The 21066-nt window shown below is 34.9% G+C and overlaps 1 protein-coding gene and 1 pseudogene across 1 annotated transcript; both read right to left on the bottom strand.

Moving 5' to 3' along the window:
* Nucleotides 1-51: 51 nt before the first annotated feature.
* LOC119068471 lies at nucleotides 52-1833 on the bottom strand (annotated as a pseudogene).
* Nucleotides 1834-7238: 5405 nt separating this feature from the next.
* On the bottom strand, nucleotides 7239-20114 carry LOC119068476 (isocitrate dehydrogenase [NADP], mitochondrial-like). Its single transcript, XM_037172087.1, has 8 exons — nucleotides 19734-20114; nucleotides 9888-10003; nucleotides 8739-8883; nucleotides 8458-8676; nucleotides 8168-8387; nucleotides 7851-8102; nucleotides 7716-7780; nucleotides 7239-7648 (listed from the first exon to the last, which is right to left on the bottom strand). Exons 1-8 carry the CDS (start codon nucleotides 19825-19827, stop codon nucleotides 7428-7430), a joined length of 1332 nt encoding a protein of 443 aa, XP_037027982.1. The 5' UTR covers nucleotides 19828-20114; the 3' UTR covers nucleotides 7239-7427.
* Nucleotides 20115-21066: the final 952 nt, after the last annotated feature.

Raw genomic sequence — 21066 nt, 5'->3', positions numbered from 1 at the left:
TCTGAACGATTTTTCTAACGACCCTGAGTCTTTCCAAAAAAGATGCGCACGAAAATTATGAAAATTTTATTTAGCCTTTGATTACAGCGATCGGTCTCAACTTAATGCATTTTTTGCTAATTCCAGCGGCATGACAAGTATCAACAACGTCGGTAACATTTTTATAGGACTCTGGTGCCTCTTCCATTACCAATTTCGGTGATGCAACGCGTATCGCTATGCCAAGAGATTTCATATTTTCGAGCACGTCCAAATAATCTAAATTTCTGCGTGACTTGGCGCGCGACAGAGCTCGTCCCTACAAAGAGAATCGTTTGTTTTGCTGAGTTTGCTTCGGTTGGAAACACCACTATCTTACCGCTCCATGACACGTCGAGCCAAACGTTTCGCTCATTCCTTTTTCGGTTCCCGTCAAAACGTAACTGCAAGTTCCCATAGTGCCACCAACCAGCACTGGCTGACCAGTTAATTGATAGTCGACTGGTATCAATGGGTGATGTGGCGGGAAGGCTCTTGTAGCGCCTTTTCGATGGACTAGAAGCGTTTTTTGTTTTCCATCTACCATGTGCTCTTCAATTTTGGCAACGTTATGTGACACGTCGTAAATGACATGCATATCCAGGTCATCCGGGGTAGTTTTGAACTGTTTTGCAAAGGCCTGATGCACGGAAAATGTGATGAAGACCGAGAAAAAACTTTTAATTTGTGTAAGCGTTACCTGTCTAGTCAAAAATGTCATCGAACTTCGGTTAACCCAAGCGAAATTTGCTGCAGCAGCCATGGCCTTTAGATAGTCTTGTCCCTCGGTGGATTTGATCCGTGCACAAGCTAGTTGTCGATCGTTGGTTTCAATTTTGTCACGTTTCATTGCCTTTTCCATTTGAACCAATGCATCCGTAGCAACTTGATGACCGAAGCCTCGACTTCCTGAATGAATCATCACACAAACTTGCCCTTTATCTTCAATTCCCATTTTGCTCGCCGCAAATTTATCGTAGATTTCGTCAACCACTTGAATCTCGGCGTAGTGATTCCCTGCACCCAATGTTCCCAACTGTGGTAGACCTCGCTTCTTTGCACGCATACTGACCTTTGACGGATCGGCACTCAACATGCGTCCATACTCTTCACAATGTTCCTTATCTTCAGCCCAGACGTATCCTTCTCGCAGCGACCAGTTCCTTCTTCCAAATCTTTGGCATTCATCGGTATAATACCTTTGGAACCGACCCCGACCGGAATATGATCGAATAAGCTCTGGGCAATTTGCTCTTTGACTGGCTGTACATCTTTCTCAAACAAATTCGTACGCAACAAACGCACGCCACAATTAATGTCGAAACCAACACCACCCGGTGACACAATCGAATTCGGATCGTTAATATCAAACGCTGCCATGTTACCAATAGCAAATCCGTAGCCGGAGTGTATATCCGGTAAACCGACCGATTTTCCCACAATGCCGGGCAGAGCAGCAACATTGGCTATTTGTTTGACTCCTGGCAAGAAGCCACCCGTTTGGCCTGGTCGACAGGCATTTCGCAATTCTTCGAACATCAACTTTTCGAGGTGACTGTTTACGTAGAAGACTCCCTCGACATTCATGTTTGGTTGGAATCCGACTTTGATGCGATAGGAATGGTCATTGATTTTCTCAATGTACTTTAATTCCTGCTCGTAGGGACGGACAACCATTGTTAGACTTAATGATTGGCACTTGATGGTAAATTAAATTTCGAGTAATTTTTTCAGTGAATGTAGAAAATAACGCAGGATTCGTAATCGTATTCCTAAATGGTCTGTCCGGTGTTTTTTTCTGAGATACACTGTGTGTGTGAATGTGTGATGTGTGTGTAGTTCAGCGACTATGTTCCGTTTTCAAATCGAGGCGAATTTTTCGAAAAAAGGGAGGCCTAACTGAATCGTTCCTTCAGGAGTTTGAATAGTTATTTTTTGAATCAAAACACAGCACTGCTCCTCGTATGTACACGATGTACACCAAGGCAACTCTCTAGCAATATCACACCAATTGTTTACAAAATTTCATTATTTTAGAAGTGTATGAATACAGTGTAATGAAATTGACAAGCGACACTGTACGATTTTTGGCCTCCTAATTTTGTAAACAATTGGTGTGATATTGCTAGAGAGCTGCTGTGTACACCCAATTGACAAGTCTCAAATTTGAAGGATTTAGTGATAAGAGCTACTGCCTAGGATTGTTTGTATGTTTTAACTTAACGAAGACAAGTCTTTTCAAAAGAAACACAGTACCTACTGTGATTTCATCAGCCTCCGAATGTTTTCTGTGTTCATGCTAGAAGCAGTGCTGTGATCAAAATAATCATAAGTCACCCGAGAAATTGTAATTTTTCCCTAGGTAGAGGTAGACAACCTGACTATAGCTCTCTAATGTATGACCACGACAATGTGTGAGCCTTTCACAGGCGGCAAGCAAATCAGCAGTTCTACTTTCGGATCTATTACTTCATTTGATCTAAGAATTTTAGTCAGAGCTTGTCGTTTATTACTGAAATTTTTATTGATAACAGATGATAGCCGTTAGAAACATATTAATAAACGTAAGTTAAGTATTGTTTCCACTCAACAAAAAGTGAGAGAGTCGTGAGAGAGCGAGCTGTCAAGTAAACAAAGCAAAATTTGAAAAAATTCGATTTTGTCTCTCTCACGGAGTACTTTTTTGGTAAGTGGAAATCAAGCATTAGCGTATATGCATTTCACAATAGGTATGCGTATCCTATGGGTCCATGTGTAATTTAGGATCCGTTTGCGTAAACAATTTAGTTAATATTGTGGCATGAATCTTGTCCGGAGCGATAGCGGAGGACTTGACGCAGTCTAACTTCCGAAAAAAGAACGAAGAAATTTTTTTGAGACGCGGCAACTATATATAGCCGAACATTTCAGTTTCTACCCTTTGGCCTATATCACCACAAAACATATTCTCGCTTCAAATACGAGGAAAACGAGCTATCACTCGACTATGTACCTTTAAAATTACCGGATATACATCGTTTTGAAATTGGCACTTTTCATACAAAATACACCAAATTGACTTTTCCCAAACAATCAAAATCTTTCAACTTACTCTGTATGTTTCTATCTATCTGTCTATCTATCGACGGTAGATCTCGGAAACTAGTTTTTATTGCGGATTGGTCATCTATGAACATAACCAAATGCTTTGCCCTTACTGTCTGCTTCCAATTCGACGTGTTACAAACGGCATATTAATCTTATAAGCCCCCAGTACTTCGTACGGGGCTAAAAATCATTTGTTGGTGGACAGAATTTAAGGGAATCAACGATGTCCTGAAGAAAGTCTAATGGATCCCGAATTATTTGTTTTTAAAGTTTCGTTAGTCAGGGGACAGGACAATGTCCTGAGGACATCGATTGCTAAATTTTGTCGACTCTATTATGAGAGTTTTGTTTTAAATCGCTAAGCTTGGCTTGGTTTTTATATTTAATTTTTATGGAAAAATAACTTTTATACAGTGCCGAAGACGCTACTAACAATCTTTTGGCCAAAGCGTGTACGCAAATCCCCTTAAGTCAGCGGGAATTTCAGAAAAAGTAGTCTAAAATGCTCAGTTTTCATTCACTATTTTACAACTTTTTTCCATCATCAACCAACTTTTTTACCCACTTTTTTCGACAAAACCAACTCACTTTTCACTTATTTCGGCCAAAATTTCACGTGCATCCCTGCGCATATAAAAAAGCGTTTCAGAATGATCTGTTCATCACAAAACGCCTATAAAAAAGCGTTTCAGAATGATCTGTTCATTTCAGAACGCAATTAACAGGGCTTATTATTGGGAATTTTTTAAGAATTTTTTAAGAATTTTTAAGAATTTTTGAGAATTTTAGGAATTTTTAAGAATTTTTAGGAATTTTTCAGAATTTTTAGGAATTTTTCAGAATTTTTAAAGAATTTTTTTGTTTTTGCTGTAAACAAAATTCATGCAATTCTTTTGGTAATTACGGTTATAAAATCGAACAATTCAAAATTTAATTTTATCCGAGGGGTGACGCACTCGGGATTAAATGGATTTAAATCCATTTAATCCCATGTATTTCTTGGATTAAATGTATTAAATGGATTAAATTTGAAGGAGTGCGTGACCCCTCGATTTTATCGGATGAAGTTGTGTCTGATATGACCATTAATTTATGTGAAGACTCTTAGGTGGGTAAGGTGGCTTGACTGAAGACTGAATAAGTTTTCCAATAATTGCAGTCCCAGTTTTCTTACCATTTTTAAATAAGCTGGTGTTTTTAAGAACACAAAATTAAAGACAGATGAAAAAGCGATACAAGAATGGTCTATTTGCTACATCATTAATTGTGTATCTCTTTTATTTCCACTGGCCGTTTAGAAAACTCAAAATTTATTTAATTTTCTGAAGAAACAAAGAGAGCTGTGAGTTGAAGGTTCAGAATGATATCAGAATGTATCACCTTACATGTGAACTTCATTAAATGAGTCCATAACCACCTTATTTGATATTGGATATTGGACTGGATAAACTTTATTTCCGTTAAAATTGGAAACAAAAAAACTGCCTCAAAAATATTTCGAGTAAGTCGACTTACTCACATATTTGACATCGTAAAAAATACAAGCCAGATAGCGAATAGGGCAAGTATGGTATTTTTGGAAAGGTGCGGTCTCAGACTATGAGATGAAATAGCAACTGAAGCTTTTCCCATCAGTGGATGAGCTAGACATGACCAGAAAGCTTCCCGATGGTGAAAAAATTAGTGAAAGTTGTCCACATTCACAACTTTCCATACATTTCCATTAATAAATCTGAGAAATGTGGGCACCCAGAAGAAAGTTTTTTAAGATTTTTTGAAAAAATTGAAAAACCCACTCTCAGTTTTTTGATATGTTAAATGGGATGTGCTAGCCTTGATTTTAAGCCAATAAAATGAAAAATCGGTTGGGGTGCTCATTGACAAAACCATAAAATTGGACTTTGATGCCTCACACTTACTCACAGCTACAACCTTTCGACCCGACGATACTTTTATTAGAATCGTCTGTCAATTCTCTACAAACTACCATTAGATAAACCATCGGGGTAAAATTTTCTGAAATAGTCATGATTTTGAAATTTTGAAATTTTCTTAAAGTCGCCCCGAGCCGGAGAGGTTGTTTAAAAAAAACATCTTCAACGAAATGATCACTTTGAAATTCCCTATCGATAGCACCATAAACGTCCGGAAACAAAAATGGTGTGTCCGATTCCAAAAAATTTTCACTATATACGAACCTAACCTCATGATTTCATTCTCCATCGATTAAAACCAAAATTTTGAAAATCAGTAGGTAAAGAATTACTTGAGCTATCGCGGTAACAAGTGTACGGATGTTTTCTGTATTCAACGTTTTAAGCCAATGTAGAACATTTTCAAAATATCATATTGAACTTGTCGTTACGGACATTTAAGGTTATTTTGCATAAACCCTGACTTTCAGTCAAGGTAGTAAACGAAAAATTTAATCATATAACAGTCGAAGAAATATAAGAAACTGGCAATACAATCCAATCAATGCTATTTATCCCACATTCATTACCAATGTTACGATATTTATGTATGTATGTATATGTATATGTATTATAACTTGTAAATCGCATGTGGATTAAATAACATAGTTGAAAAAACCGAAATCTATTTTTCTTCGACTGTAAATGCAAAATATTTTTTAAGAATTTTTTAAGAATTTTTTAAGAATTTTTAAGAATTTTTTAAGAATTTTTAAGAATTTTAAGAATTTTTTAAGAATTTTTAAGAATTTTAAGAATTTTTTAAGAATTTTTTAAGAATTTTTGAGAATTTTGAGAAATTTTAGAATTTTTAAAGAATTTTTAGAATTTTGAGAACTGAAATTCCCAATAATAAGCCCTGCAATTAAAAGGAATTAGTAATTGATTGGCACTATTTCAGCCAGTCGGTTACACCTTGATTGTTTTATATAAGATAGAAAAAGGATCGATAGTACTGGCGAGTGTTTCCGAGGTGCTATAAAAATATCCAACTCAGTGAGGTACTTACTAATTTCACTCCTCTTAGCGGTACGTGTTACATTTTAAAATTGTCATTTTCTGACTTCGTTTGGAATTCAATAGCAATAGAGCAATTCAATAGCATCCTCCAAGCGACGTTGCTTTGAACGCCTAGTGGGACATTCATGGAGACATTAAGGTGGATCGTCTAGTGGCATTGACCAGACCATACAGTTAGTGCATTATCTTTCTAGCGCTGTTTGAGCATGCAAGCATTTGTTGGTCGTTAGTTTTGTTCAGGAATTCATATGTTGTCTTTTAGTCGTTCTTGCGTACGTACAGTCCGTCTTTTTCATAATCTTTTTCGTCTTAGTAATTTATCTCTCTTACTTTTACTTTATTCTTTTTTCATTTATTCATTGTATTCATTATACAAATATGAAAAGTCTACGTAGATCTAATATGCAAGTTACAATTCGAAAGAGTTACTTTTGACAGAAGTATGTAAGAAATTCAAGCAAGAATTTGCAAAAATATAAAAAATTAAAAACATACCAGAAACTGGCTTAAAACACGAAAAGGAAATTTTTAAACGGTAGAATGACTCAGTTAAATCAAAAATAAAATCAAGGTCATCTCCACAGAATAGGCAAATAAATAGATCCTAACTTTTCTTGTGGCTTAGCACCTGAGATGAGAGACCAGTGTACTAAACGATTGTCCCCTTTTCCAGGGCCTATTTTAAGGAATTTGATTTCCAAAAATTTCACAAATTTCACAAAAATTCTTAAAATTTCCAAATTTTGCTTTCTGTTAGATCTCATCCCGAAGTAATCAGTTAAGCTCAAAGACATGAAAAACAACTAAAAAGGCAGTAAAAGCAACATTTACGATGCAATCTGTTGTGTTTTTAGATGAAATGACGAAAAGTGATGGAAAAATTTGAGAATTTTTGGAAATTTAATTTCCTTAAAATAGGCCCTGTCACAGGCATCAGGTTTAGTACATTTGCGCCTAAACGACCTCCTATTGAGAACTGGGAGATTCCGGTATTAGAAAGAGCATGGCTTGGGGGTTGGAAACAAAGGATCTTTTATCGGCGTTTTCACTTCTAACCGACTGATGGCCCCCGTCACTCGGATCTATCTACTCCGACTTCTCAGCAAACCAAATATGTTCATCGAAATAAAACGAGCCCGGTCAATCTCAAATATTTGCTTTTTTTTATTTACATTTACTTAAATTTAATTCAATTTCATTAATGTAGTGGCATGCGTATGGTGGAGAAATTAAAAAGGAAAAAAAGGGAATTAAGAAAATACACAAGAAAATACCTAGTTGTTACCGGATACAGGGAATATCCGGAGCAGGAAAATTAAAAATAAAAATTTATTTCCGTTGCGATCGTTCCAATTGATCGGCAATAGCTTGTAAGAAGTCTTCAGTATTTAAGTACATGCCTTCCTTGACATTCGATAAACCGTGAATGCACCCGGCAAGATCTTTGGTCATTTTTCCAGCCTCAACGACATCGATACAAGCCTTTTCCAAAGACAATGCGAATTTGGCTAAATCGGGAGTGTTGTCCAATTTTGCCCGATGTTCAAGGCCTAAATTATTTGGGGATGATCATGCGTTAAAATTTTGAAGTTGTTCTCGAAAGAAAATCGAATTTACCTCGAGTCCATGCGAAAATAGATGCCACAGGGTTGGTGGAGGTGGATTGACCTTTTTGATGTTGTCTGAAAAAGACAAATAAATTCAACATCAACGTCGTACTGAGTATCATCAGAACGGTGATATAATTCTTACCTGTAATGTCTGGTTACAGTTCCGTGAGCAGCTTCTGATTCAATGGTTTTACCATCGGGGCACATCAGTACGGATGTCATCATACCGAGTGAACCGTAACCCTGAGCAATGATGTCAGATTGTACATCACCGTCGTAGTTTTTGCAGGCCCAAACAAATTTGCCGGATGATTTAAGCGCCTGAGCGACCATATCATCGATCAATCGATGTTCATACCAAATTTTGTTTGCTTCGAAGTCCTTTTGGTATTGTCTGCACGAAAAGATACAATGTTAACCGTTGATGATAGTTCGACGTCACAGTATAGCTCATTTTACTTTTCATAAATATCTTGGAAAATATCCTTGAAACGACCATCGTATTTCTTCAAAATGGTGTTCTTGGTGGACATGTAGAGTGGCCATTTTTTGGCCAAAGCCACTTGGAACGAGGAATGTGCAAAAGCTTCGATAGATTCATCTAAATTGTACATGCCCATGGCAACACCAGGAGCCTTGTAATCGAAAAGCAAATTCTTCTCAACTTTACCAGTTGTGTCTGCAAACGTAATAAGATGCCATGCTTAGCATTCAATTCATTAAGAGAACCATAGTCCTAAAAATGGTACCGGTAAAAATCAGTTCCAATTTTCCGGGACGGTCAATGACCAAATCCTTTGCCTTGTATTGATCACCATGAGCGTGACGACCAATGATTATTGGATTGGTCCAGCCAGGTACGAGTCGTGGAATGTTTTTGCACAGAATGGGTTCACGGAAAACTGTACCGCCAAGAATATTACGAATTGTGCCATTTGGACTGAGCCACATCTTCTTGAGTTTGAATTCTGCGATCGAAAATTGGTTTAGAGTCAACTCTCTAGATTCGCTACTTTCATTCACAACTCACCTTCTACACGCTGTTCATCTGGAGTGATTGTAGCGCATTTAATGCCAACATTATGTTTCAAAATGGCATAGGCTGCATCAATTGTAACTTGGTCATCGGTGGTATCTCGGTACGGTAGTCCCAAGTCATAATACAAACATTCGATCTGTTGTCATTGAAAATCAAAATAAAATTTAGTGAATGATCTCAGTGTGCCGTACTTTTGGGGAAAAAATGTTGTGAAAGCCTTTGAGAATCGAGTCCACACTGTGCGCATCGACCGATGGTTACATCTATTTTTTGACTGATGGCAAGAATTGACATTGGACTCATTAGGGTGCTCCTCTCCACGAAAGTGTTTATTAAAAAGGGAAATATTTATCCGATATCTGAAGGGCATCGGGGAATCTGGCATACGGTGCAAAAAGAACACACTCTTTAACTACGTAACTACGCGCAATTTTAATGCTGCAAATGCCTTTTAGCAATGTCATCGACTTTTACAAAATGTTGGTATCTGCGAGTTCCCATATTACATAGTTGAAAAACGCGTTGTTTTAGCACCGTGTGCCAGATTACCCCACGCCATCTGAAGAGAAGCTCGATTGATATATGGAGAGATGAAGCGTTTGTTGCAGATTGATTCCCGTTAGCCAACAATTTTCATCAAGAATTTGACCTACCACTCCAGGCAAGTGTAAATGACTCGCTATTTTGTGTAAGTTTGGAGGTACACCGTCAACGATTTCCACGATAGGAATTAATTGTTTGAAAGTAAATCTTCCTTCTGAAAGAAGATCTTCAACTACCAACATAGTTGAATGTTTGATATCAACGTTTTACTATAAAAGGTCAGTCGAACACCTATTGTTCTTCAATTCATAAAACTATTTTATCAACGAAATAACAATGCGATGAAAAAATCGACGAGATATAAACAGCCAGTAACTTTGAATTCATAACTTAATAACTTCGTTTTAAGGCCTATGAGTAATTAAGCAATTAAGCTTATTCACGTTTACAATTGACGTCTAAATTGAACAAGATCTTGAACTATAAATACAATCTATAACTAAACCGTTTCAATATTTTATTATCGTTTTTGATTGAAAGGCAGTCACAACGACTCATTTGATGTGGAAACTAACGAAGAATCAAAAACTTTCTTACTTTAACGTATGGGAAGATCAGCTTTTCTTTAATGAATTGCCAAATAATTCGAGTCATCTCATCCCCGTCCATTTCAACGACTGGCTTAACAGCTTGAATGCGAGCGCCACTGGTATCTAAAAATACGAATAAGAAGAAGAAAAAAATAAAAATAAAAATGTTTTTTAATTGGAAAATCTTAAAAAATAATGTCCGATTGAAATGTTTATGTTTTATTTTCATTTTGCAGATGTAATTTTCAATTTCAAACATTCTAATTTGACGTCATTATCTAACGTGTTGCGCCGTTTCGAAAATAAATAGAAAAAATATAATTTTATTTATAGAATTTCCATTCGCATCAATAAAGCTTAGAATTACAAAAAAAAATGATTGGACCTTGAACTTTCCTTTGGAAACGATTAAACAGTTAAACTGTGCTATTATGTAAAGCGGAGAAATGTAATAAGATCATCCCGTGCTGTGCATATGTGCCACTTTGTTTTTAAATGCCTAGAAGCCATATAAACATAATGTAATCAAATTGATTAAATCACAATGAACGTTTAAATTGCATGATGTGTTATATCAAGTAAATGAGAGTATGGATGTGGTGTGGAACACCGATAAATGATGGGAATCCCATCAGATTAAAATAGCAACAGTCGCATTGAATATTAAAAAGATTTCCATTACGTTTCCTATCCACAACCGTTGTCGTAGAAAGTTATTGGACAGTGCCTATAAGATGTACCCTATCAGAAATTCAGAATGTACTGTATGTAATGTGATTCACTTTAAAGAAATTTAGTCGATCTCTACGAGGTGATGAAATAGCGAAGACAGTTATAGATAGCAAAAATGTTCAAATAAACGAAGTAATAGATTTTGAAAACAATCGCTTGAAAATATCAAATCAATATCAAAAGGAACAAATGAAGGAATAGATTCGATAATTAAACTATGTACTGATATGCATGCATTCTGTGTAAGGTTAGACGAAGAATTAAACGAAGTAACTCCGTTTCGTGCTTTAACACCTATATGAAAGAATAGATTGGATTAAAAGATAACTTTCCCCCTTTCCCCTTTGAAAGGCTTCGTACTAAAACATCCTCTATAAAGCAGGGCGTCGTAAAGCGCCTCTTTCAACCAATAGTCAATCTCGTTTTGGATGCAATTAATGGAAAAATTCAATTTTGAAGGATGAACCTAGTTCTCACAATTTCGTTTATAGATAGAATTTGTAATTTACTCGAAATGTTTCACGAGTTAGATAGGGGTTAGCTCAACGTAGCTCCTTATAATTGTTTGCATACTGGAGCTACGCGGATCGTTGTAATCGATATATTTTTTTACGGAAAATAAATGAAATCAAATGATATGATAAGGGTTACCTCCCATCCAACCGTAGAAAAAGTTTTCTCAAAGTTTTAACGGAAGAATGATGTACCGCTTTATTCATGACTATTTAAGGCCTTACATCTATAAAGTGGGAAAACTTACTTTTGATACCTTACAAATGAAAATTTTCATCAAATTTTCATTTTCTATTTGACCATTATGATTATAGGACCTCGCTTCGGGCACCACACACGTTAAAAAAATTATTTTATTTAATTACTTTGCCTGTGAAAAATGCTTTAAAGAAAGCCGGGAAAATCGTAAAAATGAAATATTCGGAAGAAAATGTGAAAATGTTGCGATCCGTTTTAAATCAATTAAGACGTTCAACATGAGATAAGAAAATTCGCATTCATAAATTGGGAATAGTATTGAAATTATCTATTTAAACAAACAATTCGTTGAACCTCTAAATTACATTCATACGATACACCGAATTGTTGAAATTTATTTTTTTTTCTCGGTTTTATGTTTATTAAACAAGTTTTTTTCGCTTAAATTTTGTATTCATTATCAACACCGTAACACAGCTGAAACTAATTTACGAGTTTCGCATTTATAACGAAAGTTTGCGCATATTTATATAGCCAGTTTTGCTGTTCGGTTTTTTTTTTTTGGTGTTTCCTTAACCTTCTTTTGTTGATGTAGAATAATATATTTCTGCGATAAAGTTTATTGACCTCGAATCCTTCATTTCATCTCTTTTACATGATGATATGAAGAATCGGCGAAAACGTTTTGTAATTCTAGTTGGAAGAATTTCGTAAATTGATATCGAAAAAAATAATTGGAATTAATGTTCTCAAAACTGTCTATAAAAACATAAATAAAATTGAACGAAACATTGAAAAAAATTAAGTCGAGAAAGCGAGTGTTTCTGGTTTGAATATGGAAATTTAGAAATAAAAAAATTGATTTATTATGGATTAAGAGACTGAGTTATAGAGTCCACTACGTATGCATATAGGACAAATGTTAGATACTGTGCCTACCTACACGCATCGAAGCAATACATTTTGTAAACAACGTAGATCCATCTGATTGCGGCATGTAAAGTCAACTTTATCATAATCTTCGATGGAAAGACAAAGTGATTATCAATCGTTAATACACATTTTTGGCAAGTTAATATCAAAGTAGTCTTTCTCCTAGAATATGAAAGAAGACGAAATGGTTTCCGAGCCAAGACCGCCAAGACGTCCCACTAGTCAAAATTTAATTTCATGAAAGTTCAGAGTTTTTTTTTCAAATTTGGTGAAAATAGTTTCTGATGCAAAGTTTCGTTCAACTCGTGAATCCATTTTGGTATGAAAATCGTCTTGATTAGTGATAATAAAAACTCTCAAGTCAATATAATCTATTAGTTTATTAAATGATTAGGTAAGTTCTAATTTTTTGAACAATTCTGCAGCCTAAAATTTGATACACAAACACATTTACGTACTGCGCGTTTAGTTGATTTTTTTTGTCAATATATAATGTAAATCTGAAGCCATTATTTATTGCAGACCTCAAAAGAACAAACTTAATGTTACCGGTTTTGAAACAAAAAAAAAAGAAAGAAAAGAAATAAAACGTTTCGTCTTGTTAAATTGATGCAGATACTTCTTCTGCTGATAAAATGAATTTCTTTTCCGAATCAAATATTCAGCCATATGTTACAGTGTCGATACACGGATTACTATTGACGATGTTTATTTTCAATTAATTGCGACAAAAAAGACTGCTCATAATAATGGCGCAGCCAGTAAAAAATCGATCTTTTCATAATCACAATAAATAAAAATCATCAACCTTCCGTTTCCCTAATGTTCCCAAAATGCAGGCTGCGTTTCCACGTTGTATTGCGATTGAAATTCTTTGTAACAGATAATCCTTTGATTAGACCTCACCCGTATCCCTTTTCATTAATGAACTCAGTTTGTTGATAAATTTCTTTGTCTCTGGGCCCATACAGCCTAAAGTCTCAAACGCAAGGGGAGTTAGCAAATAATTCTGTTTCAAAGAAATATAATGGTTATGCTTATGTCTCTCAGCTTTGTCTGCAATTGAGCGCGCTTTCTTTGATGAATCATTAATATATGATGCAGCCATGGTATCCCGGACGGTAACAACCCACAAGAGTGATCTCCCATGACTCCATGGTATTAAAGTCATACAGTCAGGTCTTTTACCATCATCTCTTGAAATACAATGACGATGTACTTTCGTCATTTTAACTCGAATACAATTCCTTCGACAATATTGTTAAAGCCCAAACCAGAACCAGACAAATTAGCACCCGTAGTATATCCAACAGGCGGAAAATGAGGCATTCTTATCAATCTCTGCAATTAGATTACACAATTGCCATCAAACTTAATGTTTCACTGCAATGTTGTTTTAACAGCCACTTTTACGATAAATCATAAATATTTATAAATAAATCCAACGATACGGCGTGATTAAACGGAATTACATTAGGTGACATTAGAAGTTATCAATACTCTCTCTAGCAAACAAGCTACTATTATATTTAAGGTGGTGAAAGTGACAAGTAGTCTTTGGAATTTCCATGTAAAGTACAGCGTAGTCAGTCAAAATGTAGAATGGTGTTTGTAGAATACAAAGTAATAATGTGTGAATTTGACACATAGTGCTGAGTGTTTGTTTGCTAGAGAGAGTATCGAAGCTATACCAGTTTTTTTCGTTGTATTTTGGTGAGAATTCGGGTGGTATTATATATATAAAAATTGATATGCCACCAAAATTTTCACATTAATTACTTAACACTTATTTCTGTTATCAATGGATGTAAATGATCACTTTTTGGTGCAAAATCTATTGAGAGAGCATGCCACCTGCTTTACACAAAGGGACGAAAAAAAGTGATAATTAGAGAATTAGAGAAGAGAAGCGAACAATTTTCGTCAAATAAAAAATCAGTTAGCCTTCCAACATTGACACGAGTATACGCCACGTTCAAAAGCAAAGAACCATTCTTCATTTCGATTCTACTTCAGATCTCTAACCACTGAATTATCAAATTCAATTAATAGCCATCAAAATAGCCACTCAAATGCATTACAAAGCAAAACATAACAGATGAAAAAAAAACTCGGACCAATAGATCACAAAGTTAACCCCAACCTTTGAACAAATTATATGAAATTTTATTTTTTAGAGGTTAGCTTTGTGAAAATGACATCAAATGTACTTGACAATGAAGGCTATAGGTCTGTCGCAAAAGGACTTCAAAAACGACCAACTGATGCGCCTTACAAATTATGGTTGACAGAAGCTGTGCTCCGAGAAAAGAACGACATTGTTGCTGACACAACAGCAACGATCAAACATCGCGACTTGTCTGACGAGCTTCGTAACCTCTGACGTCAGAGCATAATTTATGCAACATACCGCATCCATTCACAATGTGCCTGGCAAAAAATCACTCCGCAAAGTATGCAAGCAATTCGGTTTCAAGCAGTTTGGCCGTATCGATCATTAGAATTACTATCGCGTGTGTCCACGTTCGATTCCATTGGTATTTAGCCGGTGTCGTCCGAACCAGTAACGAGTAACAGGTGCATTGACCAATGGCTCAAGTACTTTTCAATGCGATATATGCGGTAATTACGTCAATGTTTCAGTTGGTATTACTAAATGCAACGATATATCACTTTATACTGGCAATATATGGAATTGCATCAAAAGGGGAATAAATGATCTGACGGATCAATGCGGATCTGACAGACGGGCTGCGATTGGGAAATGCATCCGGAAAAGTCTTTTGCACTTGGCATTTGCGCAGAGACTAGGATGGTCGCAAACCGGATAAAAGGATATGTGCACGAAATGCTTGACTTAGTGCTGATGAAAATAACAACCTCTTGCATGGTTGCATCGGTATCGTAAATGAAAAAATTGAAAATGCCCAGGACAAAATGTGTGCCCATAACATAATGCAAATTTAAGAGGTGTTGGGCAACAATCGTGTTTTTGTTTGAATATAGCTAATCGACGATTCAATTTATTTTCCATCAGCTAATAACAAAACATCCAAACTCAAATTTTATTTAAAGTAATATTTCAGTGTTAAATAAATCATTCACTCGTTGGATCTAACCAAAGCAAAACATATTAAGTTTCTCTTAAATATCAGCTTTAGTTCCCACACTGGTGACCCCGACGTGACACCATCGACAACCACGAATCCGAAAAAGGAGGACTGGACCGCCCGAAGACGAGTAAGACGTCTCGTACCCACATTTGTCGTCATCCGACTCAAGCTCAAGTTCCGAGGAAGAAGACAACAATGAGAAGAAAAGTAATGAATAATTTAAGGGAGAATAATGTGGTACCACCCTGTAAATCCATAAAACAAACTTTGCACATAAAATCAAACATACAAGCATAAGGATTAAAGGAATTAGAGACATGTGACCCGTATATTATATGCCTCCGAATTGTTCAAGTTTAAACAACAATCTGTAATCGTTGTATTATCGTGTATACGTAATGTGTTATCCTATATTATGCATATATATACAATGTTGGCAATCGTTTTTCTTTATTATTCCGTCAGACAAATATTACACACACTGTACAGACTGAAACAGATGTCAACGTGTCGCTAATTTTATAAAACAAATTTTAAAAAAAATGAAATTGAAGTAATTTGTTAATCTATTTTCGACTTCAAAAAGAAATAAAAAATTGAATTTGTTATCACTATACGGAGGTGCAAGTATTATACATATATACCTACATATCTCGTTATAATAAGTACAATACACATATAGCCTTGAAATTTCTTTTAAAAAGTTTTACGTTCAAAAGATAAGTGAACGGTGAGGAATGTGCTTTAGTATATTGGCCGAGGTTCTCTGGTTCTTTTCCTTTGTTTTTTGCGAACTAAAGATGGTCGAAACAATGAAGCCGATTTAAGTTTTTTAGAGTTAGAAGATGATCTACGTTGAACATTGCTTGAATAGCAGGAACTATTTTTGAGAAAACGTTTTTCCATTTCTTCTTTAATTTTTAATAGTTTCCTAGGCTTTCCCATATTTCTCTAAATTTTCAAAATAAAAAACCACTTTGGGAAAATATGGAAAAATTTAGGAAAACTAAAACTAAACAGGGACTATTAAAGTAAAAGTTTTTAGTTCTCCTATCACATGTCTCCACACCTCATAATATCTCCTAAAACTCCCATAATTTCAAAAATGCGTCTAAAGACTCCTAGAGCTTTTTGGTACCTTTGGGTGACTACAATTTTTCGTAGGATAGTTAACGAAATCTCCTAAAAATCTCCTAAATGCTAAATTTAAAAACCTAAAATAAAATGAAAGCAAAATAAAATGGTCGATTCTGTTTTTTGACAATAGAATTTGAATTGTCAAAAACCTGACTCGATCATTTTATTTTGATTTTACCTTATGAGGAAATTTAATGAGCGGGATGCCTGCCATCATCACCTATTCTGTTAGGCTTTTGACTCATAAAGAGTTGGCCATTATATTTCACGTTTTTATCACTTTAGATGAAAATTGAATTATTAAGTTGATGACAGGACTAACAAATATTTATAGCATTAAATTTGCGTGTTTGAGATTGAGGCAAATTTAAAGTGTGATTTATTGTGTCAGATTCCTTGGTGCACCTCTGACAGACTTAAGCCTTAAATTACATTATTCTTACAATTGCTGTTGCTAAAGACTGCATCGGTTCATATGTTCCCGAGTGAAAATCTTGTTTTAAAATAAAGTTTTGAATAGTCTTAAATACGCGAAACAATCGACTTCAGTAGTTTCGCTGAGACTAACAAAATGGGAATTGAGGCCGTGAGCCGATTTTCACCGTTTTGTTCAGACTTACGAGTCGAAGCATTAAAAAAATATTTCCACTAGGGGTCTTCAATCAATTTTTTTTTTTAACCTTCTCTTTCGTGTACGTCGATGATTGACAGAACGTAAAACACTGAATTCATTACGAAATCATCACAGTAGTTCAAGGGTAAGCATAATATTAAATTTCCAAAACCGATAACAGACTCACATAAAAGTTAAACAAAATTCACATACGAATTATCGAAATGAATGAGCGTACAACTGATATCAGCTAATGTCTGGGCTAACAGCGGAATCGTACAAAAAATTCCATTCGAAATGTTCAATTAATGAAAAAAAAGACTGAAGATTATCTCGCAGTTTTATCAAATCATTTGATTGACTTTGAATTCACACATTTTTTGTTTCAAGTGACGAAAGCATTCTCTGATTGTTCCATACAGTCGTCTTTCCTTTCATTACAATTAACACATCTAATCAGCAATTTTTGTCTCGAGCAATGTTGTAAAGTATTTGATTACAAACTTTAGTTCATTCAGAGGACTTTTTTTTCGACTAGCCAATTAATTCATATTAAGAGGTCAGGCGGGTTACCAAATAAAAATTAAGAAATTTTATGACAAAAATGTGTTAACAGAGTATCTATAATCGGCGAAGAGAGAAATTAAATAGAATTCAGTTCATAAATGTTCAGAAATGGAAAGCTTATCAACTTCAAAGAGCAGATTGATGTGCACAACGTGACGAGAAAATTAATTAATGAATCTGCGAGGCGAGAGGGCTTGTTGCATTCAGTTTTAGGGTTTCATCAGTCTCCGACTGTCTGCATTAGTGTATACGAATCGTATCGTAAAGAAGTAATAGAGAGTTACGCTGGTTACGCTGCCAATTAATGAGTATATTAAGTACGGTTGGAAGAATATATTCGTTAAAGATGTTCGTTATGTTACGTTTACCGCTAAAACTCAAAGTAAATGTTTCAAATTACGACAAAGTAAAAGTTAATTCACAGAAATCTGAAAATTAAAGTCATTACGACTGCGTGAAGGGTAATTTAACTCTTGTCTACCGTGTATAGATGTTCGTATCGTGTTACGAACCCATGGCGCGCCATGGCGCTGTGGTTAAACAATTACAAAAATTATGTATCAATCTCACAAAAGCTTGCAAATACTGATTGAATTGAAGGATGTGAGTTTCGAGTTTTGATGGAACCGCTTTAATTTCAAGAAAATGTCGGTGTATGTTGGGGTGAAAATTGCCAACCCCGTCAAAAGTTACTATTTCAAAGATTTTTAATAATTCGGAAAAAGTTAGAATTTTCTGAAAATAGAGCCTGCATCACATGCATCAAAAAAAACCGAAATGAGCAAGCAATGGGCACGCGGAAAGTTTTTCGTTTCTCGTAAATCATCCAATTTTTCGTAATCAATCATTTTAGTGCTTATCAAGTTAGCAACTATTGATACCTAATTAAACAAATTATTATCTTGTCATTGCATCTAATTTCGCATTATTTCATGGCTTCTTTGTGTCATTGAATTAGAAATTCTAAGATCGTTTGATAGTTGGTCGATGTGGTACGATTTATAGGTATTCAAAACTGATAAATTTGTAATTGGTCATTTCGTTTCAATCGTTTTTTGTTTAATTTATCGTTCGCCGACGAGTGTCAATATGAGTACCATACGGACTTAAAGATGAAGTGATAAGAATGCAGACTCTTGAAATTATCATTTTGTTGGATTAGGTAAAGTGTATATAATTAGACAGCTTCTATGGGGACTTTTTTTTCTTCTTTTGCAATAGTTTTTTTTAACGAAAGAAGGAAAAATTCCACATTACGTTTTATATGTTTTTTCAGCGAAGGTTCACTATGAAAGAATGAAAACATGTGAAGCATTTCTCCAATTAATTTAATGAATTTTTCATGCTTCAGGAGGACAAAAATGAGATCAATTTTTAATTTTTTTCCACTCGACCCTTTGTATGACAAGTTCGACACTGCCTTAGACGATTGATTTTAGGCAATTGCAAGAGCTGCCCCCGAATGAAGTGTAAATAACTATTCAATGTTTTAAACATTTTGTTATCAAAATTGAGTGATTTTTCTTAGGCCCTGAAATGTTTTATATTTTTCAATTTTGAGAGCCAAAATATTATTAAATTTTGCTAACAAAGGACTTTCTCGCCAGTCATATAAATTACTTAAAAACATAATTCTAACCAAGGGCGTAATTTCTTTTTCTAATTTTTTTCTTTCCAGCAATAAAATTCGTCTAATTTTTCTTGGAAGTACTTTGAATTAATTTTAATTGATGTTCGCAAATTTGAAACTCATTTACCACTTCTAAACGGAAGTAATAACGCCTGTGCATGTGGTAATTTTTGTACATGTACAGAGCATGTGGATTACTAACAATCTTACGCATAAATTTCATTCAATTTATATTAACATGCTCTGTATCCAAAACAATTTTATTTGTTGATCATAAAACAACATAAATACTTAAGAGAGTGGATATGTAAGGAACAATAAGAGGAAAGTCCTTTATTGTAGTGATCACATCTGTACCATCATAATATACTACACATCAAGCCAAAAAAAAATGTAAACGAAATAAAATATACTCACAGTTTCTCTTCGACGAAACCGAAAGACATGGTGCGGCTACGGCATATTGATTGCTCAGTGCCTTGCCAGTAAAATTTATCAGAGCTCTTGCCATTTTTTTCTTGTTTAAACTTCTCTGTTACGATCAAATTAGCCCAACAAATTGTAATTTAACAAATCGACAAAATTGTAGAATTGAATTATAGCGGAAGCTCTTACTAATGAATGAATAATTTAAATAAAAATATTTTAAAATAATTAAGCGAAATGCTTCTTATCAAAATACAACACCAGTGACGTCTACGCCGGTTGAATTAAAGTAAGAGACTGCGTTAAAATTACAGAGAATAATGTGGTTGTACAATGTATATGTCGGTATACTCAGTCTCTATCGTGATTTCGAACGTACAAAAAGTAAATGTAATTTCCGTTTGTATTGGTTCGGTGCTGTACGCACTGTCTATCCGAACACAAGGCATATACGTACACGAAAATAAGACTACACAGCGTTTACAGCATTTATGCCGGGTGGTTCTGTGTTGTTCTTGCCAAAGAGTTTTTGAGATAAAACAGTAAGAAATATTTGGTTATTAGACAATTTCCACATACTTGTTGACTCTGTGTTTCATTTTAAGTGGTAGGTGGTAGTTTGTATGGTTTCAGTTTGAATTATATTTTGTCGTTTTACTCAATAAATCATTTAAGGTCTCGCAAATGTTAGTATAAACTGGATATTTTAAGTATATATATATATATATATATCTTTGGTATACGCGTACATGTTTAGAATTGGTTGGTTTGAAACGAAATTTTATCTCAACATTTAGTGCGTATTTTAAGCAATTTTAAGTCTATCGCTCATATATAAGTTTAATTTAGAGAGACTTATATATGGATGGAGTCACAAGACATTAATTGATATGGTTTATCTCTAAGACAATGCGACTAGGCGATACATTACATACTTACCATGACCGAAAAAAGTACTTAAAGAAAAGCGCTGGTAATGCTTAAGAAAGTGTCGATAGCATCAAGGGTAGATTATTTATTCGTTCGAAACGGAAGTTAGCGACGTGTAGTTGTAATTTAACAGATAAAGAGAAGCATAGACGAAGTGAGGACAACATTTTATCAAATTGAATTGTTGGAACATTTGCTACAGCAAAATTAGCTCAGCCCAAAATTGTTTACTGTAAGGGGAAAAGGATATCGACAGCTGTAAGCGAATTGAGTGAAAATTGTTACATAGGTGTAGCCCATGAATGTTCAATTTTTACCTGCATACCGAACAAAATCATGAACCTGTTCCTTGTTCCAGTTGAAAAAATATTTATTTCTTGAATATTACTCTTCT

Source organism: Bradysia coprophila (genome assembly GCF_014529535.1).
Source record: "Bradysia coprophila strain Holo2 chromosome X unlocalized genomic scaffold, BU_Bcop_v1 contig_185, whole genome shotgun sequence".
Taxonomy (NCBI): Eukaryota; Metazoa; Arthropoda; class Insecta; order Diptera; family Sciaridae; genus Bradysia; species Bradysia coprophila.
This window is presented reverse-complemented; position numbering and strand designations above follow the sequence as displayed.